General features: G+C 36.4%; 1 protein-coding gene across 3 annotated transcripts in view; it reads left to right on the top strand.

The window, feature by feature from the left end:
- Positions 1 to 24,017, top strand: part of LOC127560757 (zinc finger protein 501-like) — a 28,063-nt gene extending 4,046 nt beyond the window's left edge. For all 3 annotated transcript variants that reach the window (XM_051995601.1, XM_051995602.1, XM_051995600.1), the window contains exon 2: positions 18,078 to 24,017. In XM_051995601.1, the coding sequence (XP_051851561.1) occupies positions 18,145 to 19,335 (1,191 nt within the window). In that variant the 5' untranslated portion in view covers positions 18,078 to 18,144 and the 3' untranslated portion in view covers positions 19,336 to 24,017. The remainder of the gene's footprint in view (positions 1 to 18,077) is intronic.
- The last annotated feature ends 242 nt before the right edge of the window (positions 24,018 to 24,259 follow it).

Raw genomic sequence — 24,259 nt, 5'->3', positions numbered from 1 at the left:
GATAATATAATTATAATAGAGTATATAAGAGCCAAAAAGGACTGGACCAGAGACATTCTCCCATAGGCTGGCCTGTCCTTCTGAGGTCCTCCACTGAGACCAAGGCCCATCTGAAGGGCAAGGAGACAGACTGTGAAGGAGACAATAAAGAATTTGGACTTTATCCCTGGCTATTCTCATGGTGAGCTAAAACGAAAAATAGGTGTTCTCTCCCCTAATTGAATGGAATTCCAAAGAATTCCAGAACACTGCCTTCATTTCTACTCAAATGCCATTGAATAAAATTGGATAAAACTATGTTGACTGAGTCCACCACAAATTTATTATAAGAATTCCAACTAGTCCCTCACTCTGACTAAGCAATCATTTTACATCACCCTAATTGATTCATTATCCCACTTACCACAATGATTTTTCTAGACTTTTCCCCATCTTCCTCCCCCTATTCTTATAGTTAAGGAATTATAGTTAACTATATATTTTATATGCATAGTTATAGTTATATAATTAACTATATAGTTAAGAATCTTACCTTGAGTCCATTTGTAGAGATTTTCTTCACTTTCCCTCCTTATTTCAGATGCTTTCTTCATCCCTCTCTTACACACGAAGGAGATAGTTTTGTTAAGGAAATATCCTCTACATGTTTGTCTTCTTTAACATATTGCCCTCTCTATCATCTCTATTCTTACCAATCCTTAATCACTTCCAGTTTTTTGGCTACTTTCTTATGCCTATAAACACATCCATTAAAAAAAAAAAACCTCTTGCTTACTTATTTATCATTTATCCCATCTAGCTATCATATTCTTCCTTTTTTTTTTCATGACTATCAAAAAATGATACCTTCACTTCCTTTCCTTTCACGTATTTCTTAATTCTCAGACTTCTGGTTTCAAACCTCATCATTCAACTGAAACTATCTCCAAAGTTACCAATGATCTCATAGTTTTTCCCACCTTTATCCTTCTTGACTTCTCTTCAGTCTTTGAGTGATTATTCTTCTCTTTGGTAGTCTCCTCTTTAGGTTTATTGCTCTCTTTTGGTTCTCTAACCTAATTACTCCTCTGTCTCCTTTACTGGATCTTTATTCAAATCATACTTTTAGGGAGTGTCCCAAAAGACTCTGTCTTGGGCTTCCTTTTCTTCTATATATTGTTATGCTTCATGTTCTAATAAGCTTCTTTTTTTAATATTTTATTTTATTTTATTTAATAATTACTTTATATTGACAGAATCCATGCCAGGGTAATTTTTTTTACAACATTATCCCTTGCACTCGTTTCTGTTCCGATTTTTCCCCTTCCTCCCTCCACCCCCTCCCCTAGATGGCAAGCAGTCTTATATATGTTAGATATGTTGCAGTATATCCTAGATACAATATATGTTTGCAGAACTGAACAGTTCTCTTGTTGCACAGGGAGAATTGGATTCAGACAGTAAAAATAACCCGGGAAGAAAAACAAAAATGCAGATAGTTCACATTCATTTCCCAGTGTTCTTTCTTTGGGTGTAGCTGCTTCTGTTCATCATTTATCAATTGAAACTGTTAGGTCTCTTTGTCAAAGAAATCCACTTCCATCAGAATATGTCCTCATACAATATCGTTGTCGAAGTGTATAATGATCTCCTGGTTCTGCTCATTTCACTTAGCATCAGTTCATGTAAGTCTCGCCAAGCCTGCTGGTCATTTCTTACAGAACAATAATATTCCATAACGTTCATATACCACAATTTACCCAGCCATTCTCCAATTGATGTGCATCCATTCAATTTCCAGTTTCTAGCCACTACAAACAGGGCTGCCACAAACATTTTGGCACATACAGGTCCCTTTCCCTTCTTTAGTATTTCTTTGGAATATAAGCCCAATAGAAACACTGCTGGATCAAAGGGTATGCACAATTTGATAACTTTTTGGGCATAATTCCAGATTGCTCTCCAGAATGGTTGGATTCGTTCACAACTCCACCAACAATGCATTAGTGTCCCAGTTTTCCTGCATCCCTTCCAACATTCATCATTATTTTTTCCTGTCATCTTAGCCAATCTGACAGGTGTGTAGTGGTATCTCAGAGTTGTCTTAATTTGCATTTCTCTGATCAATAATGATTTGGAACACTCCTTCATATGAGTGGTAATAGTTTCAATTTCATCATCTGAAAATTGTCCGTTCATATCCTTTGACCATTTATCAATTGGAGAATGGCTTGATTTCTTATAAATTTGAGTCAGTTCTCTATATATTTTGGAAATGAGGACTTTATCAGAACCTTTAACTGTGAAGATGTTTTCCCACTTTGTTGCTTCCCTTCTAATCTTGTTTGCATTAGTTTTGTTTGTACAAAGGCTTTTTAATTTGATGTAATCAAAATTTTCTATTTTGTGATCAGTAATGGTCTCTAGTTCATCTTTGGTCACAAATTTCTTTCACCTCCACAAGTCTGAGAGATAAACTATCCTATGTTCCTCTAATTTATTTATAATCTTGTTCTTTATGCCTAGGTCATGGACCCATTTTGATCTTATCTTGGTATATGGTGTTAAGTGTGGGTCCATGCCTAATTTCTGCCATACTAATTTCCAATTATCCCAGCAGTTTTTATCAAATAATGAATTCTTATCCCAGAAGTTAGGATCTTTGGGTTTGTCAAACACTAGATTGCTATAGTTGACTATTCTGTCTTGTGAACCTAACCTTTTCCACTGATCCACTAATCTATTTCTTAGCCAATACCAAATGGTTTTGGTGACTGCTGCTTTATAATATAATTTTAGATCAGTTACAACTAGGCCACCTTCATTTGATTTTTTTTTCATTAATTCCCTTGAGATTCTCGACTTTTTATTGTTCCATATGAATTTTGTTGTTATTTTTTCTAGATCATTAAAATATTTTCTTGGAAGTCTGATTGGTATAGCACTAAATAAATAGATTAGTTTAGGGAGTATTGTCATCTTTATTATATTCGCTCAGCCTATCCAAGAGCACTTAATATTTTTCCAATTATTTAAGTCTGACTTTATTTGTGTGGAGACTTTTTTTATAATTTTGCTCATATAATTCCTGACTTTCCTTTGGTAGATAGATTCCCAAATATTTTATGGTATCAACAGTTATTCTGAATGGAATTTCTCTTTGTATCTCTTGCTGTTGGGTCTAATCAGCTTCTATATCATCTTTATGCTTGATTCGATTTTCAGATTTAAGTATATAACACCTCTTTCCAGTCTTCTAGACTTATAGCTCTAGCTGTTTCTTTGAACTGGATATCTTAAAGACATCTTAAAATCTACATATTCAAAAATGAAGTTATTATCTTCTTCCATACACACAGGTTCTCCCCACTTAGCTATTACTAATTTAGCTATTGAGTTACTTTACTTCTTCACTTGGTGATTTCATCAGCTTCCATGGATTTAATTATGCTATTGATTCTCAAATTCACATATTCTGTCCTAATTTCTGAGCTGACTTCCAATCTGCCTTTTAGACATTTCAAACTGAGTTTCCAATTTATATCTAACTCGGTATCTCCAAAATTGAATTCCATACCTTCCCCTCTATACCCTTCTTCTGTCCTACCATCCCTATTACTGTCAAGGCATCTCTCTCCTCCCAGATCCCCAGACTCAAAACCTAACCTCAATTCTTTTTTTTTATTTATATTATAGCTTTTTATTTACAAGATATACGCATGGGTATTTTTTCAGTATTGACATTTGCAAAATCTTTTGTTCCAACTTTTCGCCTCCTTTCTCCCATCCCTTCCCCCAGATGGCAGATTGACCATGTAAATATGTTGAAGTATAAGCCTAACCTCAATTCTTCACTCTTTCTCACTTCTTCTAGACAAATCAATAGGCCTATCAATTTCACCTTTGCAACAACTTTCAAATATTCCCTATTCTGTCTCTGACATTATCCTTATCACCTCACATCTGAACTATCACAACAGTCTGTTGGTGGGTCTGCCTGTTTTAAATCACTTCCTACTCTAATCTATCCTCCAGTCAACTACCAAAGTGATTTTCCTAAGAGGCAGGTCTAATATATCCTACTCCATCCATGCTCAGTAAACTCTATTGTCTCCCTTTTTTCTTTAAAATAAAATATAAAATATATGTTTGGCATTCAGAATCCTTATACCTTATATTCTAATATACATAGCTTCCTACTTGCTCCAGACATTTTTAAAATTGCTCTTAACTTGGCTGTCCCAGTTGCTTGGAATTCTCTTCCTTCTCATTCCCCCCAATTTACTTCTCTGCCTTTCTTTAAGCCTCAACTAAAATCTTTTATAAGAACCTTTTCGTAACCCTTTTAATTCTAACTCATTCCCTCTTTTAATTACTTCTTATTTATACTGTATGTAGCTTATTTGTTAACTTGTTTCCCCCATTAGATTGTGAGTTTCTTGAGAACAGGGACTGTCTTTTACCTCTTTTTGTATTCCCGGCACTTAGCATAGTTTGGGGTACATAGCAAATGCTTAATAAATGATTATTGACTAATAAGGGCTCCATAATTCTTCTATTTACCTGGTCAGACTATCTGCATGTCATCCTGAACTCCTTATCCTCTTTCAGCCAAACATATAGAATCAGTTGCCAAGTCCGGTTAATTCTTCCTTTGTGATATCGCTAATATATTCACTCTCCTTTTCTTTGATACTTCTACCACTCTGGTGCAAACTTTCATCACTTCAAATTCGAACTATGACAATAATCTGCTGTTAAATCTCCCTGCTTCAAGTCTTTCCCTCTTCTCAGCTATCCAAGTGATCTTAGAGTTCAGGCATGATCATGTCACTTCCTGCCTCTCTCCCTTTTAACACACTTCTGTGGTTCTCCATTAAAATTCTGTTTTTTAAAAGTCCTTTATAATCTGGTTCCTTTTTGTCTTTCCAGGCTTCTTGAACTTTTCTCCTCTCAACATACTCTACAATCCAGTGATTCTGGTTACCTTTCTATTACTCAAAAAGACACTCGCATTTCTCAATCACATTCATTATCACTAGTTGTCTCTCATATCTGGAATTCTCTCCCTCCTGATCTCTGTCTCCTAACTTTCCTTGTTTCCTTCAAATATTAGCTAATAATCTTGTTTTCTGAAAGAAGCCTTTATTGGCTTCCTTTAGACGAAAACTATTAGCATTAAGAGGGAACAACAAAGTATTAGAAAGCTAATACCTTCTGTCTAAAATTATTTCTAATTTATACTGTGAATATTTTCTTTATACATAGCTGTTTGCATGTTTTCTCTCCTCTTAGATTTTGATATTCTTGAGAGCAATTTTTTTTTTGCTTTGTTTTTGAACTTTTTTTGAAAGATCTTCGAAGCACAGTGCTTGGAGGGTAGTAATTACTTAATAAATGCTTTTTAACTTGATTTGAACCTAGAAGGTTGTAGTTTTCTTACAGTTGAGATTACCAGTTTCCAGGACAAAGATGGTTTTCCATTTGGAAAAAGAGGGGAGAATTCTAGCTCTTAGACATTTAGATAGTTGATGTTAACAGAAGCATCTACCTATATACCAGGAAAATTGGTCTCTTTCATTGCTTTGTATTCTCTAGCTTTATTTTCTTGGGACTCTATAACATTCCCAAAGAGCAGCACAAAGAAAGAGAAAATGGTCACTGTGTTCTTGACATTTCATGTAGTTAGTGCTTAGTAGTGATCAGTAAAGAAGAGGAATCTCTAAAATTTTGATCCAAATATCCTCCTCAATATTCTTCAGATCTTATGATGGTATACTTAGAGAACCCCAGAGATTCTACTAAAAAGCTATTAGAAATAATTCATAACTTTAGAAAAGTTGCAGGATACAAAATAAATCCCCACAAGTCCTTAGCATTTTTATACATCACCAACAAAATCCAACAGTAAGAGATACAAAGAGAAATTTCATTCAAAATAATTGTCGACAGCATAAAACATTTGGGGATCTATCTACCAAAGGAAAGTCAGGAATTATATGAGCAAAATTACAAAAAACTTTCCACACAAATAAATCAGACTTAAATAATTGGAAAAATAGTAAGTGCTCTTGGATAGGCTGAGCAAATATAATAAAGATGACAATACTCCCTAAACTAATCTATTTATTTAGTGCTATACCAATCAGACTTACAAGAAAATATTTTAATGATCTAGAAAAAATAACAACAAAATTCATATGGAAGAACAAAAGATCTCAAGGGAATTAATGAAAAAAAAAGTCAAATGAAGGTGGCTTAGCTGTACCTGATCTAAAACTATATTATAAGGCAGCAGTCACCAAAACTATTTGGTATTGGCTAAGAAATAGATTAATTGATCAGTGGAATAGGTTAGGTTCATAAGACAAAATAGTCAACTATAGTAATTTAGTGTTTGACAAACCCAAAGATCTTAACTTTTGGGATAGGAATTCATTATTTGACAAAAACTGCTGGGATAACTGAAAATTAGTATGGCACAAATTAGGCATGGACCCACACTTAACACCATATACCAAGATAAGATCAAAATGGGTCCATGATTTAGGCATAAAGAATGAGATTATAAATAAATTATCTCTCAGACTTGTGGAGGAGGAAGAAATTTGTGACCAAAGATGAACTAGAGACCATTGTTGATCACAAAATAGAAAATTTTGATCATATCAAATTAAAAAGCCTTTGTACAAACAAAACTAATGCAAACAAGATTACAAGGGAAGCAACAAACTGGGAAAACATCTTCACAGTTAAAGGTTCTGATAAAGGTCTCATTTCCAAAATATATAGAGAATTGACTCTAATTTATAAGAAATCAAGCCATTCTCCAATTGATAAATGGTCAAAGGATATGAATAGACAATTTTCAAATGATGAACTCATTTCTACTCATATGAAAGAGTGTTCCAAATCACTATTGATCAAAGAAATGCAAATTAAGACAACTCTGAGATACCACTACACACCTGTCAGATTGGCTAAGATGAGACAGGAAAAAATAATGATGAATGTTGGAGGGGATGTGGAAAAACTGGGACACTGATGCATTGTTGGTGGAGTTGTGAATGAATCCAACCATTCTGGAGAGCAATCTGGAATTATGCCCAAAAAGTTATCAAACTGTGCATACCCTTTGATCCAGCAGTGCTACTACTGGGCTTACACCCCAAAGAGATACTGAAGAAGGGAAAGGGACCTGTATATGCCAAAATGTTTGTGGCAGCCCCCTTTGTAGTGGCTAGAAACTGGAAAATGAATGGATGCCCATCAATTGGAGAATGGTTGGGCAAATTGTGGTATATGAATGTTATGGAATATTGTTGCTCTGAAGGAAATGACCAGCAGGATGAATACAGAGAGGCTTGGAGAGACTTACATGAACTGATGCTAAGTGAAATGAGCAGAACCAGATTATTATATACTTCAACAATGATACTGTATGAAGATGTATTCTGATGGAAGTGGATTTCTTTGACAAAGAGATCTAACTCAGTTTCAATTGATCAATGATGAACAGAAGCAGCTATACCCAAAGAAAGAACACTGGGAAATGAATGTAAACTGCATTTTTGTTTTTCTTCCCGGGTTATTTTTACCTTCTGAATCCAATTCTCTGAATCCAATTTTGCAACAAGAGAACTGTTCAGTTCTGCACAAATATCTAGGATATACTATGGCATATTTAACATATATAGGACTGCTTGCCATCTGGGGGAGAGGATGGAGGGAGGGAGGGGAAAAGTTGGAACAGAAGTGAGTGCAAGGGATAATGTTGTAAAAAATTACCCAGGCATGGGTTCTGTCAATAAAAAATTATTTAAAAAATAATCTTCAGATCTGCTGCGATGATGATTAACATGAAGAGAGACTAGAACAATATTTTCTCTTTTTTCATTGTTTTGATTGTTATTTCTGAGTAAAGGTATCTGTTGTTTTAATGCCATTAGATCTTTCCTTTTCTCATTATCACACCCCTCTTATAGTCTGACGTGGAAAAGCACCCCAAATGGGACCATGAAAAACATAATCTTGAATCTTTGTAGTTAGAAGTTTATTACTGGTTCTTTACTTCCTAACGCAGATGGTATTTTTACACTCCCAGATGTGATGTCCTGAAAAAACCTAAGACCTTGACAACTTGATAAAGAAATACTGCTTATTGCTGTCTGGGAATGACACTGTTAAGAGTGATAACTTTTTGCCTCCTATTTAGAATAGAAATTCCTTTACTATGACAAATGTATCAAGAAACATTTTGATATCTCTCTCTCTTCTTTCTATAAATATGTGGCCCTGAGACCACTCATTCACTGACTCCCCTGTTCTGGTGGGGTTCAATCACTAGTCTTAAATTTTCATTATTTTGGCTACCTTGTGTTTTCTCTCACCGGGGCACTTTATTTGGAGGCTCCCCAGTGAGATAGTCTTTAGCTCTGTTTCAACAGCCAATCCCTTTCCCTAGGGGGTGGCCACCAAGAGACGTTCCTCGGCCTCAGACCTTGGTAATCCACTTTTGGGGACCAATAGAGGAGACATAAATTTGACTCAATTGGCTTTGGGCATTCTGGGAACCGGTTCTGGGAACCGGTTTAATTTTGGCTGAGTATTCAAGGAGAGTAAGTGGTTACGTTGGAAGCAGCAATAGTAATGCCTACCGGTCTCCACAGACACTGTCGGAGTGCCCTGGCTGGTTGGTTGTCTGTTGTGTTCTGGAATTGTTTGTCTACTATCTCTTTGTGTTTAAGTGTATTTGTGTCTATTTGGTTCTGTATGCCAATGGCACAACTCTGGTTCTGAGTGCCTTTTTTGCACTATCTGGTTCTCTGGGTATTCTCTGTGAAGGCAGAGAAATGCACCAAACTGAGGCTTGGAAGCCTAAAAAGCTCCTTTTAGATTCTGGGAGGAAAGACCCTTGTGCTGCAACAACTTCCCTCAAGGCTATTCTAAGGTTTCTGAATAGCTCCTAGTCTGTATATATAAAATGTTTTGTTTAATGTTGTAATTGTGCCCCTATGTCTGGGTGATTTTTGTTCTGTGCTTGTGACTTGTCTGTCTGTTGTGTTGATTTAAAGAGCTCTGTTAAGTTTTAAGAAATTTGGCAATTGGTTATTTCCATGTTGCCACTATGCTTGGTATAATTTTTTTTGTGTGATTTTAAACTTTTTAACCTGTTGTACTAATTTGTAAGTAAAAGAACAACACCCCAAAAAAAAAAAAAAAACTTGACTATTTTAAATTGGTGGGGAAGTTTTCCTTGAAAAGCAGGTTTTCAAAGCTAGAGAGGAGTAACAGCAATAAAACCTTATCTGCCTCACACCACCTGGGAAAAAGAAGTTTATGCTAGTGGCCTTGAAACACTCAGGCAGAAGAAAGAAAAACTTAAAAAAAAAACTATTTGTTTTGCTTCTGAAACATTGGGTAATTTGTTAATAATATGGGTTATGTTTGCTGGACATGTGGGTTTTATAGAATTATTTAGCTATTTTATTGTATTATGAATCTTAAAACTTCTAAAGAGAAAAGGAAAGGAGAATGATGGTGATTTATGAAAGATTGATTTGTAGGAGCAGTTGTAGGTTTGAAGGGTTTTAGGAGTGAGGAAAGAGAAGAGGTGGGGATAAGAGAAATGGCAGAGGATCTTTTGTCTTCAAAGGTAAAGATTCAACTCGCCCCTTCCCCCACACACATTGCTTCTGCTACTTTAGCAATGGAGCATCTAGTAGCAGGGTTGTTAAAATGTGTTTATAGTGTGTAGTTGAGGGAAAGAGAAGAGTTAAGTAGGAAGAGAAAAAAGAAGGGTATTAATGGAAGGATTTCTGTTGGGGAAGCTTGAGTGGGAATAGGAGGGAATTTTTTGTGCAGATTTAGCTCACCTTCCTTTCCTTCTCCTCCTCCCCTCCCCCTAACCCCACTAAGTGTATTCCAGCCTTTCTTATTAAGTGGAAGCCGGCTGATAAGAGTAACTGTGATTTTAAAGAGATAGCCTATATTTGTTTTGGTTTTTTTTTTTTTTTTTTTTTTTTGATACATAATGATTTCCTTGGTTAAGGAATATAGTGATAAATGTGATCTATAACTTGGTAAAGTTATTTTTAAAAGTTTAATTGATGTTTTAAAGAATCTTTCAGATTCTTTTATATAGTATTAGGATATTCTGTATAAGTTTTAATTGATTGTATGCCCATCATTTAAAGGACTTCTGAAAATAATAGTTTTTTCTTTGTCCTTTTGAAAATGTTTCTGTTATAGGCAATATGTAATTTGGAATTTTTCTATGTATTAGGTATTTTAAAGCAAAATGATTTGTATAATGTTTGACTTATGACACTGCCTACTTAGATATGAAAGATGAGTTGTGAACTTACCGGGATAAATTTCTTACTGTTATCAATATAAGTCATGGTAAATACCTGTTTGGATCTATCTGAAACTTTGTTCAATGGAATTTGTTATTGGAGGTAAAATTTGTTGGGCTTGTAATTAATATTTATAGGAGTCTTTAACCACTCTCTGATGGTTAGTGGGACAATTACTTGGAGTATAACTGGGTTAAGGCTACTTTATCTTGTGTCCTGTATGTACTGAAGGATCAGTTTTTATGTTATATTATAGTCATATTTCTGCATTTTTTTCTCTTCCTGTGCCTAATAGGAGCCAATGGTTTTTTTGTTAATGCAATTCAATTATGTCATACCTTGCTGTTTCAAATCTGATTATATGTAATCATTATATCCTAAATACTTAGGCAAATGATTGTTTAGCCTGCTCATCTATCTGTTACTAGACATTTGTGTCCGAAGATATCCAGGTTTTTAAAGGTTTCTAAATGATGAGAGGACAATTAACAGTGGTCTGTGAAACCTAACTGCTCTATTTATTGGGACTACAGCTCACAGTCCTGTGAAACAAGCATGTTTCTTTACATGGGCAACTGCTGGCCGGTCTATTTTGGCCTCCCCACATCTTGCAGCAGTTCTTGTGGACCAGTCTTTCTATCTCGGACTGTCTTTGCCCTTTATCAGTATGAAGCAGTTTTTGAATGAGATGCTTAGCCCCCTTCCCCCATAGACTGATATGGAGAATTGGAAAATGGTTGATGAATGACTTTTAAACCCTGAATGGGTCATTTATTACTGTATGTTGAGATTGGGATGGAAATTGTTAAAATTGTATAACTCCTGCTGTTATGTTTAAATGATTTTTGGGAAACCCTATTGTGATATGTATAGGAATTCATTCTTGAGATTTATATGTGAGATGGTTATTTGACAGCTTATTTGCTTTTTTTTTTTTTTTTTTTTTTTTGGATGATTTCATTTACCTGAGAGAAAAGGGGAGGGAAGAAGAGAAAGGAAATTGGGGAAACTGGAAGAATGGGAACCCTTAGTTTCCTGTCCACTTTGCCCTAGGTACTTCTGCCCACCCCCTATCTCACTAGCTCAGATTGAATTAGAAGTCCTTTAAGCAGTCTTTTTTCATTTTTACTCCTTGCTTAAGCCTACTGGAATGTGACTGCTGGTTATGCTTTCACTTTGAATCCCTCTATTCTGTTGGAGTTGCCCTGGCAGACTCAGTATTTGGCACTTTTTTTTTTTTTTGAAACAACCAGAAATCAAGCACTTGGCAGTCTCCAGTCCTGTAACCCCAGGTTCTTAATTGGTATCGCAGCATTCTCAAAGGACGTTTCAGGCCTCTAAAATTTGGAATTTGCCTGCCTTGATGGTCTAACTGTGCATACTCTCATAGCTCTGCTCAGAAATCTGTATCCTGGGTGGGGACAGGTGGAGCTACTCCAAGCCTTCGCCCCTGGAGTGGGTTGCCTCTCTGAGTGGGAAGCACGACTGTCTTGAGCCCTGTTGCTCTATAAGCAGAGGCTGAGTTAAATGCACAAATGATTTCAGACCACCTAACATAGTGAACTGTCCATCTCAAACTGGATTCTCTGGCTGAGATGGTGCTCCGTTTGTCATGCTGCAACAGAGACCCTTTGTACTGCTGTTAACTATGGGGGTGTCAGGGAGAGACTTGCCCTTGCCATATAAATCCTTGCATTTTTCTACTTCTATTTTGGTTTATTTTCCTCAAATAGGGTTGGTCAATATTATAGTTCTGGGACCTTCCAGGTATCTAGGGGAAGGTAATTCATTGATTTGAACTGTTATGCCACAGTTCCCTAAATGGCCCTTCCTCAGTTTCCCTGAATTGTTCTGCCTCAGTTCCTCTGTTTGCAAACCCCCGTCCTGTTCATTAGGACTGATATAACTAAGGGCTAGTTACTTGTACATGTGCCAACTCCAGATAAGGGGGAGTTCAACAAAACCTATGGGCAACTGACCTTCCTATGGACCTCATGATCCTCCTGCCCCGGCTGATGGCCAGAGCTGGAGGCGCCCTTCTGAAGGACATGTGATTCTTCCAAAAGTCTTGAGTTAACCTTTTATTTCAAAACTGCACTCTTTAACTCACTTGGGGGAACTCCCTTATATGATCTGCTTTGCCATTTCTTTTTCTTGCCTGGAATATCCCTCACCAAGACTGCTACTCACCAATGCCTGACCTGTGCCAAGGTGAACACTGCCCATCCTCCCACTGTCCCTGCTCTGTGTCCCCAAAGACTCACGCCTGGCAAACACTGGGAAGTCAATTTCATGGACATGGAAACCCGAGTTCAAGGACATTGTTTTCTTTTGCTTTTTGTTGATACCTTCTCAAGTTGGTCCAAAGTCTTTCCTGTACAATCTGAATCTGCTTTGGTTGTAGCCAAGAAACTTGTGACTAAAATTATCTCCTGGTTTGGATCCCCTTTCTCCGTTGGGTCTGACAATGGCCCAGTTTTTTTTCTAATGTTATTCAATCCCTGGCACAGGCTATCGGGTTCAAGTGGTGCCTGCACTGTGCCTATGGACTATAGGGTTCGGGTCAGGTAGAAAGTAAAAACAGGACACTTAAGGAACACATTTCTAAGCCCCCTTTGGGAACTGGCAAGACTTGGGTAGGAGCATATTTGGTGCTCCACCCCCATCCTTCCCTCCATGGGACAGGACAGCTCTTATGATATTACTAATGATTCCCTTTTCAAGTCCTTACATGCTCTTCAGGACACCCAGGCAGTGGTCAGAGCACTCTATCACGTCTCTGCCTGGCCTCCTCAGCCCCAGCCTGCTGGACCAGACCTCCAAACCGGGTGATTAGATCTTGACCAGAAAATTTTCTCATGGCTCTGCATGGGAACCCTGATGGACCGGCCCACACCAGGTCATCCTCTTTAATCCCTCAGCAGTGAAGGTGGCCCACCATAAGGCTTGCATCCATTGTTCACATGTGAAGCCTTGCCCTGCTCCCAATGTGCCTGCAGGATCCAATTCAGGGAGATGGTGTTTTCATCTTATCCCGTTTTATGGCCTGATCCTCTCTCTTCTTCCCTCACCCTTTTGGGGAAGCCCAGTCACTATTCTCCCCATAGATATGTGTGGAACCTAATAAGAACTACTGGGAGGGAGGGGGGGAGGCCTGAAATGAGACTTATGGGCAGCCATGATTCTATCTGTACCTATGCCAGCTCTTGGGAAAGGACCTTGGATATCAGGTTTTATGTGGCAGGAAGAGATTTGGGAACCCTGGGCAAAATCCAAAGAAGGACCTTCCTGAGGAAAAATATCCCCATAGGCCCTAATGTAGTTATTGATCCCCCTCATTTACCTCTGAGACCAACCATGACCACATCTCGTCTGGAGGGGGAAACTATGAAAATACCTTCTCAGCCTCCACTCCCCAGAGGACTGCTGTCTTCCTATGAAACCTTTATGTCAGCACCTGTGGATAAACCTGACCAGCCCCACCCCTTGCCACAAGTTGTTGGTGCTGCCTGGACCTGACCCCCCCTACTTTGTGGGCATAGACGCCACCTAGGGGACAGAGGCCCGCTCCATCTGGAATCTTTCACTCTTTGCCGAGAATCTGCCCCCAGAATGCACTGCCCACGTTCCCAGGTTAACTGTGGGAAGGGTGCAGAGTGAGGTATGGTGCATCAAATTGGAAGGTTATAATCTGGAGCGCTCCCCATACAAAAAGCACTGTGTAGTTACCAAGGTTCCCCCATAAAAAATACCATAAACTCTCTAATACAGACCACAACATCTTTGCATGTACCATGGAATTAACCCCTTGTATCAGTGAATTCGCTTTGGCCTTGGAAGAATCCCCGGAGCTTTGCCTGCTTGTGTATGTGCTCCCTCAGGTCTATCTGTATTCTGAACAAGGAACTGAAGGACATTTTGGTCTGTTACATAGGGCAAGGAGGGCTGCTCCTACTCTTGTCCTTCTTCTAGTAGGACTAGGAATAGCAGACTCCACGGCTGTTGGGACCACTGCTCTGATCCAGCCAGCTGTTAACCTTCCCAGGTGGACCAGGATTTAAAGGACCTGGAAAATCACATATTCCTCTTGGAGAACTCCCTAAACTCCTTGGCAGAGGTGGTTTTTCAGAATCATCAGGGCCTAGATATACTTCATCTTAAGCAAGGAGGGGTACATATGGCCCTTGGGGCAGCTTGCTGTTTCTATGCTAACAACTCTGAGGTAATAAGAGAGTCCCTCTCTGCAGTTAGACAGCAGATCAAAGGGGCTCAACACCAATCAATGTCTTGGTCCCAGTCACTTTCCAATTGCTCCCCCTGGGTAATCTCTCTTGTGACCTCCCTGTTAGGCCCCCTTATCCTATTTCTGCTGGATCTACTGATTGCCCTTTGTTTGATTGTTTAACCACATATATCAGGAAGAGGATTCAGGCAGTTAAGTTGTTTGTTGCCAGGGTCACTTACTTTCCCCTGACCTCTGATGAGATCCGTTTCTAACGGTCTCAAGAAAAGGGGGAAGTGAAATGAAAAAGCACCCCAAATGGGACCATGAGAAATATAATCTTTAATCTTTGTAGTTAGAAGTTTATTACTAGTTCTTCATTCCCTAATGTAGATGGTATTTTTATATCCCCAGATGTGCTGTCCTGAAAAATCTAAGACCTTGACAACTTGATAAACTTAAAGAAATACTGCTTATTGTTGTCTGGGAATGACACCCTTAGAGTGATAACTTTTTGCCTCCTGTTTAGAATAGAAATTCCTTTATTATGACAAATGTATCAAGAAACATTTTGATGTCTCTCTCTTCTTTCTATAAATATGTGGTCCTGAGACCACTCATTCGCTGACTCCCCTGTTCTGGTGGGATTCAGTCTCTAGTTAGCAATAAACACTCTTAACTTTTCATTATTTTGGCTGCCCTGTGTTTTCTCTCACCTGGGCACTTCAAGTCCATCTCCATTCCTTGTCTAGATATAAATTAATTTGCATTCACTTTATTTTAATTTAGCACCTTTCATTCTTTCAGATGAAAGAGTTTTCTTTCCCAATTGTTAATTCTAAAGAATTAATAATCATTACACAGTATTTCTAGCAATTCAGGACAATAAATATTTATTAATCCTGTATTATGTTTAGGATACTGGTGGTAATTATGGTGGTAATTGTGGTGGTCGGGATACAAAGATGAAAAAAGAAACAGTTTCTGACCTCAATGAGCATACAAATGTACTTTTTTGTTTCTTTGAGTTTTGGTGATTTAGTATATAAATTAGTGGTCTTTTCTTTCATGTCCATCTCTTTATTATGCCTTTTTTTGGGGAGAGGGTTCTTGGGAAAGGTACTAGAGTAGCATGACATTTCCTTCTCCAGCTCACTCCAGATTTACTGAGCCAAACAGAATTAAGTGACTTGCCCAGGATCATGCAGCTAGTAAATATAAATTTGAATTTAGATCTTCCTGTCTCCAGGCCCACCGCTCTATCCACTACACCACCTAATTGTCTTATCTGTATATATACATCTACATATATATAATGATATTTTATATTCTCATATATGCATATATGTATATATTTATAATATATAGACACATTATATATACACATGTAAATGCATGTATATATACAATATATACATGTATATACATATATAGAGAGAAATACTATAAGAACCAGCATCAGGAAATCTCTGTATTGTTATGAACAAGATATTTAGCCTGTCAGTGTCTGAGTTTTTTCATTTACAAAATAAAAGTGATACTTTCATACTTACACTATCTTAATAAATCTCCCAAAAAAATCTACACTAGCAATGGTGAACTATGATGGTTTTGAGAAGCAATGTGGCAATCTTGAGAAAGAAAAATGAGAGAAAGTAAAGGAGAGGTGAGTAATGAATTGAATACCTGATCCTGCCAGCTAAGTGTATCAAAGTTACACTTTTGCTACCTTGCACAAGCTAGCATTCTCTCAAGAGAGCTAAATAGCATTTATATATTTTTATTTTATAATTTCTATTTTATTTTATAATTTTATATTTAATAAAATTTAAGGAATGGCAAAAGGCATACATTTTCTATGTATGTGTGTGTGCACATGTGCATACATATATCTCTCTATATAAAATGTATATGTATAAATAAAATATTACATATATATGTATACCTAAAAATGGGAGTAGCCAGGTGATTCAGTCAATAGAGCACCAGGCCTGGAGTCAGAAAGTTCTGGTCTCTAGCATTTACTGCTGTGTAAGCCTGGGCAAGACACTTAATCCCTAATTACCTCAATTCCTCATCTGTCAAAGGGAGAAACAATGGAGAAGGAAATAGCAAACTATATCAGTATTTTTGCCAGGAATAACCCATAGAAAAGGAAAAGGTCCACAACTCAATACGACTAAACAATGGAAACAAATACACACAGATAAAAATGTTATATATCTACTTTGAACTTAACACATAAAAAAACGAAAATGGAAAGTAGAACAGAGAAAGAGAATTATATGTGAAATTATGAATTTCTATTGTATACAGCTCATTTAAAAATTACTAATAAACATTTATTAAACAGTGGAGGAGGGAGAACATTACAGGCATGGGAGACAATTAGAGAAAATACTTGGGGCTAAAGATGGAGTATCTTGCTGGAAGAATAGCAAAGAGGCCAGAATTACTATGTCAAGAATCACATCATGTAGAATAATGTATAGAAGACCAGAATGTGTGGATGTGTGTGTGGGGGGGGAGGAGAGAGTAGATTTAAAGAGCTTTGAATGCCAAATAGAATGTTTTATATCCTGAAAGTGAAAAAGAGTGACTGGACTTTATTGAATAGAGGGGTGACATAGACTTTAATGAAAACCACTTTGTTTCCTTATGAATGTCTCTTCTCCTCTATGGGAGAAAATACTTCCTTTAGCTTCTTCTTCTTCTTTTTTTTTTTTTTAATTAGCAATTCTAGCCATACCCTTCCTGAAAATCCCTGCTTCCAACGAAAAAAGAAAAACATAATCCTTATAACAAATAAGCAAAATCATGCAAAACAAATTGCTCTGTTTATCAATTTGCTATGTTTAAAAATATCTAGAATCTTCAGTCCATTATTGTCTGTCAGTAAGTGAATAGTCGTTGGTCTTGAAGTGTTATCATCAAGTGGTCTTGGTGTTTTCATGGCATTGATCAGAATTTTAAGTCTTTCAAAATTATTTTTCTTTCCAGTGTTACCATAATAAATTGTCTTCCTTGTTTTCTTCACTTTATTCTGTATAATTTTATAAGTCTTCTCAGATTGTGCATGGTACAATATTAATTTCAAATATCATAAATTGTTATTCTCTAATTGATAACCAATTTCCTTCTTTGTTATAACAGAATTACTATAAATATTTTTGTGCATATGGTCCCTTATTCTCTTTCTCTGATCTTTTTGGGATAAATATGTAGGAGTGATATAACTTGATCAAAGAATATAGATAATTTACTGTCTCTTTGTATGGAGTTCTAAAGTACTTTCCATCCCTTTAACAACTATCATTTTCCTTTTTATGTCTTTTTTTGCTGACTTTCTAGTTCTCTGGAAAAGTATTCCTAGCATATGTTAATTTCAATATTGAAAATTAACATATGTATATGTACACATATACAATACGATCTCCTTCCCAATGACCTAGTATTTTTTCCTCCTAAAAACAAAATAAATGACGTTTGAATTTTCTCAATTTTTTTTTTTTTTTTAGATTTGGATACCAAGGTAGGAAGACAATTGAAAAATATTTCCTGAGCAAGAGAGTCACCAGGTCAATAATGGAAAAAATCAAAGAGGACATTACACAAGTTCCCATTTTTGAAGAAGAGTGTGAAATTGAAAGCAAATTAAGGAGGCAGGAGCAAAACCCTGCAGACAAGATTCAGAAAAAATCCTTTTCCAAAAAGAAAGGTTTCAGGCAGTTGACAGTAACCAAAAATATAATGCCGAATGAAGAAAGAGATGATAAATGTAATGAAATTAGTAAAAACTTCACATTGAAGTCAAAACTTATTACTCATCAGAGAGTCCATATAGGAGAGAAATCTGGTAGTTTTGACACATGTGGAATAAACTACAAACAACATTCAGAATTAGTTAAATGTCAAAAAATGTGTTCAGGGAAGAAAACTTATAAGTGTAATGATTGTGAGAAAATTTTTAGTGACCGCTCAAACTTTATTCGTCATCAGAGAATTCACACAGGAGAGAAACCCTATAAATGTAAGGAATGTGGAAAAGCTTTCAGCCAGAGCTCATCCCTTATTGAACATCAAAGAACTCATACTGGAGAGAAACCATATAAATGTAATGAATGTGGGAAATCATTCACTGTGAGTTCATCTCTTACTCAGCATCAGAGAATTCATACTGGAGAGAAACCCTATAAATGTAATGAATGTGGAAAAGCTTTCAGTGATTGTTCATCCTTTACTCAACATCAGAGAATTCATACTGGAGAAAAACCTTATAAGTGCAATGAATGTGGGAAAGCCTTTAGTGATTTCTCATCTCTCACTCAACATCAGAGAATTCATACTGGAGAGAAACCCTATAAGTGTAATGATTGTGGTAAGGCTTTTAGCCGTAGTACACACCTAACTCAACATCAGAGAACTCATACTGGAGAAAAACCTTATGAATGCAATGAATGTGGAAAAGCCTTCACTGCACACTCAACCTTTACTCAACATCAGAGAATTCATACTGGAGAGAAACCCTATGAATGCAGTGAATGTGGGAAGGCTTTTCCTGAAAGCTCATCACTTACAAAACATCAGCGAGTTCATACTGGAGAGAAGCCCTATGAATGCAGTGATTGTGGGAAAGCCTTTAGCCAGAGCACACACCTTATTCAACATCATAGAATTCATACTGGAGAGAAGCCCTATAAATGTAACGAATGTGGAAAAGCCTTTGGTAATAGCTCAGTCCTGCTCCGACACCAGCAACTTCATACCATAGAATAATCCTGTTAATATAAAAATTTGGGGAAGGAAGTTTTTCATCATTTGTCCTAATTTTCCATTCACACACTTGCTGTTAATGGCATTTACTTCTAGGCCTGTTGCTTGGATTTCAGTCCCATCATTAAACATAATAAAAAGCCTCCTAACTGAAATAGGTATATCAGAAACAAGATCTCTTTATTAATGTGTCTGTCTCTCTCATGTATGTACATATACACATGTATATATGTATGTATATGTGTGTATATATACGTGTGTGTGTGTGTGTATATACATCTGCCTGCCTACAGGAATTCTGATATTATTTTATGACTATCTATGTATACCTTAATTTTTACTCATGTATTTGGTCCCTACCCCAATGATCTTCCCTGATCTCAGGTGTCCTGAGATATATGCCCTAATATATGCTTATCTGTCTGCTTTCTAATGCAGTGTTTTACTTTCAATTAGACTATCTGATCTCTAATATTTTAACAAATCCCTTAATTTTCTTAGTCTTGGCTTCCTATTGTTTTCTCTCTATGTTATGTTACTATTGTAAATACCACTAGCCATGATTCAGGAGGTGTATCTTTTCTTCCAATTGTTGTCTCATCATTCCTATAGCCAATTGAGATCTATAACTGCCGTGCTAGTAATGGTTGTTCATGAATCTCTGTACAGATTATTTATAGATTCCTTAAGGGTCTAGCAGTGGTGAGTATAGACTAGAAGAGCATCTCTAAATAGGAAATTTCAAAAGCAATAAATAAAAATTAAGAGGCAGATTTAGACTTGGTGTCAAATTTACTAATAATTAGCACTGTACCAAAGTCTAATTGGCTCCCTAAAAGGATGATGGCTTTGCCCCTCACTTGATGTCTTTGAGCAAAGGCTTGATAACCACTTATTGGATATGTTAGTGGGAAATCTTAGACACATGTGGGTTAAAATAGAAGACCTCTGAGGTTCCTTCCAAGTCAGCGATTCTATGATTTTCTGAATAGGTACTTAATAAATATTTACTGGTTTATTTATTTATTACTGGTTTACTGACCTAATATTAGTCCTATCCTATCTGCTATGTATAAGAGTGGGCTTTATAAATTTGAGCGTTTTCTTACAATGGTTTATTTCCTCTTACATACTTGGCTTTCAATTAAAGTAAGCTGATGGTAATGTTTTGGTACATGACTTCAGGGTCTAGATCAGGGGTCCTCAAACTACGGCCCGCAGGCCAGATGCGGCAGCTGAGGACGTTTATCCCCCTTACCCAGGGCTATGAAGTTTCTTTATTTAAAGGCTGACAAAACAAAGTTTTTGTTTTTACTATAGTCCAGCCCTTCAACAGTCTGAGGGACAGTGAACTGGCCCCTATTTTAAAAGTTTGAGGACCCCCTGGGACTCTAGATTATTATATCCAGATCCCTTTTGATCTTTTTAGTTTGATCTATTTAGTTTTAAACTAAACAGTATCCTTTTTTGTTAAATTATTATTATTATTAAAATAGGATTAAATTTTGCACTTTTGTTTTAATTGATATAGGAAACTCACAGGTGAGGAGCTTCTCCCAATTCAAGTTGGCATTTTTGTTGCAGCTTAATTTTAGAAAATTGCCTAGGACACTGAGAAGTTAAGTGATTTTCCCAGGTTCACACAGCTAGTCTATGTCAAAAGTATGACTTGAATTCTGGTTTTCTAGTTTTGAAGCTGGCTTTTTATTTACATGCCATAATATTTTTTTTAACATAACTGTCAGAACAGTGAACCATTAACTTTAAAGAACATTATGTAAGATATACCACTTGAAAAATATATAGTAATTTGATAAAAGGTAGTAGCTTCCTCATTGATCTTAATCTGTTCTCAGTTCTACAGACTAGAGTAGAACCAAATGAAATATAGCTTAAACATTTTTAATTAGCTTTATATAAAAAATCCCCAGGGTCCATTTCCCTCTGGCTTTTTTTAGGTACCCATTTGTCCATCTCCATTTGATATTTGCTCTGCACATCACATATACACAATATGAAACTGAGCTTTTTGATCAGTTCTAATTCAAAGCATTGATTAGAAAACAGCTTTCTATTGAAAGTCTTGGAGTTATCAAGATATTAGCCATGTCAAGATATATTTTAATAGAACATAACATTTCAAAACGGTGTAGGGTGATTTCTCTATAGAAAACTTTGAGATATTCTTAATCACGGTAAGTACCTTCAACTTTACCTTTTCCCCTCTATTACTAAAGAGCTGGATTTTAAACCATTTGATGATCATCAATTAAACCTCTGCCTAATGTTCCCATTGATTTGGATCCATTAAATACTTAGAAGTTCCAAGATCAAGGGAGGGTGTAGTTAGCCTCCAACTAGAACTTGTATATCCTAGGAATACTTTTAAAGTTCTCAACCCTGCCTAACTGTGAGTTGTACAGGGTTGTGACTTTAGTTTCTTTAACCACTTCTGCTGAAAGATCTAGACCCTAGACTTTATCCTCTACTGAAGTCAGAAATCTACTGCTTTATGGGTGGAAGCAATTCTTTTCAATGAGGCAAACACTGCCATCTTCATCAATTAATTTGTTTTTACTGTGGTAAAGTATTACTGTAAATCATCTGGAGATTTAGGGATTTTAGAGTCTAGGGAAAAGGGAAATGGGAAATAATATCAGCAGTCATCAAGGCAGCCAGGTAGCACAAAGTGCTAGTTTTGGAGTCAAGAATACTTGAGTTCAAATTGTGCCTTAATAGATTTGTGATTTCATACAGGATATTTAACATTTCTCAGCCTCAGCTTCCTCAGCTGAAAAATAGTGATAACAGCACATCTCAATGGTATGTTTTATGGATCCATTTACTACAATATGACACTCTCTATTTCTCCTATCGCCATGACATAAATTGACGGATTTTGAGGGCTGAAGAAAATAAATTTCACAATTTTTGTTCTGGTACCCTAGGTAATCATAACAATGACAGCAGACATTTACATAGTATTTTAAGGTTTACAAAGTAGTTCACTCTCATAATATGTGTAGCAAGTTCTGTGGCCCCCATCTTTTCAGCCTTAGATCATAAAAGAAAATCCTTTGTGAATATCAACCAGAGATCTTCAGATACATCATGAAATTAACCTATAGAAGTCCTCCAAATTATTACTCCTTTTGTGATGTAGATATTAATTTTTAATATGCTTTCATTTCTATAAAGTATATTTGGAAAGTTGAAGGGAAAGAGAGACAATTGTGTCATTTATCTGGAGTTGTGTCCCCCTAGGAATGATCTTCAGCCTTGTAATCTATATGGATGGTTCTGCTGTGAAATTTTTTTAAAGCCTTCTAGGTAGGTGAGAGTCAAGAAATCAACAAAGTTATTAAAAACAAAACAAAACAAAACAACAACAAAAAAAATCAAAGAACCCCTGGAAGAATTTGTACTTCAGAACTGGGGGAAGAGAGCCTATAACCTTGAAATGGGAAAAATATATCTCACTTTCTTCTTAAATTGACTGAAAATAGATGTTTTGTAAATATATGGAAGAACTGATCTTAGTTGCAAGAATTTGTAGTATGAGGCTTTGGAGGCTGCAAGGGAAGTGTTTTTGGCCTAGTCTATTAACATGGGGTTCTTTTGGTCTATTGCAAAACCTGTCTGTCCAGCTTGAAGAATTATGAAAAGTGACTCAAACTAAAGATGTACCCAGATCAGCCCAGAATTTGCTTCACAAATGGAATCATTATAGACTTCCCACGCCAGTAGATTTGAGATGGAACCAAAGCTAAATGAAGTATATTGGGGGGAGTTAATATTCATCATGGTAGCTGCCTACTATTTCACTTACCACTACATGGTGGAAGGCAGCTGAATTGTAGGGACAAACTCTGCCTTGGGGACATTCCCAGGACTGTGTATAAAAATAATAGTTCTATCCATGGAGTGCTTATTTTCATGTTCTTCATGCTTTTTGCTTGGGGGAACCCATTCATATGCTTTTTGGGATCTGTTTATAGTAGTATGAAAAGCAGGAATATCCCCATTTTACTATAAAAGCTAATGGAAATCTATGAGGCTAAAAGCAAAGAAAGGGAGCTCATGGGACTAGTGGAAAATGAACTATAGAAAGTGAAATACAGAAATCATATATTTTAACCTCATTTTATAAGTGAAACTCAGGCCTAGAGGCTATAATCAAATAGGTGATTAAGAGGTTCTAATTTGTCATGTTGTGGCTCATTGGAATCACTAGTTAATCTGAGACTTGTAAGCTTTTGTCAATTTGCATTTTTCCAAGAGTTAAGCTTTCCACTTTTGCTGTTTCTCTCCCTTTTCTTCTAAATTGTATGAGGGTCAAGTACTTCGAGGATGTGAAAAACCACGGAATAGTCATTTTGGGAAAAAAAAAAAAGATAAAGATAGGTTATTTAAAATGACTCAATTTTTTCTCCCAAACTCCCTTTTGCCATCTAGGCTCCAAATCCCAACCTTATCTTTGAATTCTCTCATTATCTACATCTAATCATTAGCTAAACCTTTTGAAGTTTTTAAAATGTATTTTCTTTATGGTCTTAAAAATATTTTAAACCAAAAACGCCATTTATATAGCAGAACCCAAGAATGATTCTGTATGAAACTGAATTTTCATTTAATACTGTTGCTTAAAGTACATAATAAATTCTATATATTACTTTCAAAACTGACCTATTTGTGCTTCCTTTTGAACTTTGTTTTCTGTGTACTTTTAAGCATACAAAACTCATAGCACTCAAATGACCTGTACCGCACGCTTTTAAAAAAATTGTTCATTTTCTTGCCTAATTTTCTTGCCGAAGGCTTTGGTTCCTTTGGGCAGTATTATTTGTGACCACATGAATCAATATAAATTATTAATCATCAAGTTTGACAAATCTTGGGGATTTTATATGCTTGCTTTTTTTTTCTA

This window comes from Antechinus flavipes, chromosome 4 (assembly GCF_016432865.1).
Source record: "Antechinus flavipes isolate AdamAnt ecotype Samford, QLD, Australia chromosome 4, AdamAnt_v2, whole genome shotgun sequence".
Lineage (NCBI taxonomy): Eukaryota > Metazoa > Chordata > Mammalia > Dasyuromorphia > Dasyuridae > Antechinus > Antechinus flavipes.
The sequence above is the reverse complement of the archived record's forward strand: the minus strand, read 5'-3'. Positions and strand labels throughout refer to the sequence as shown.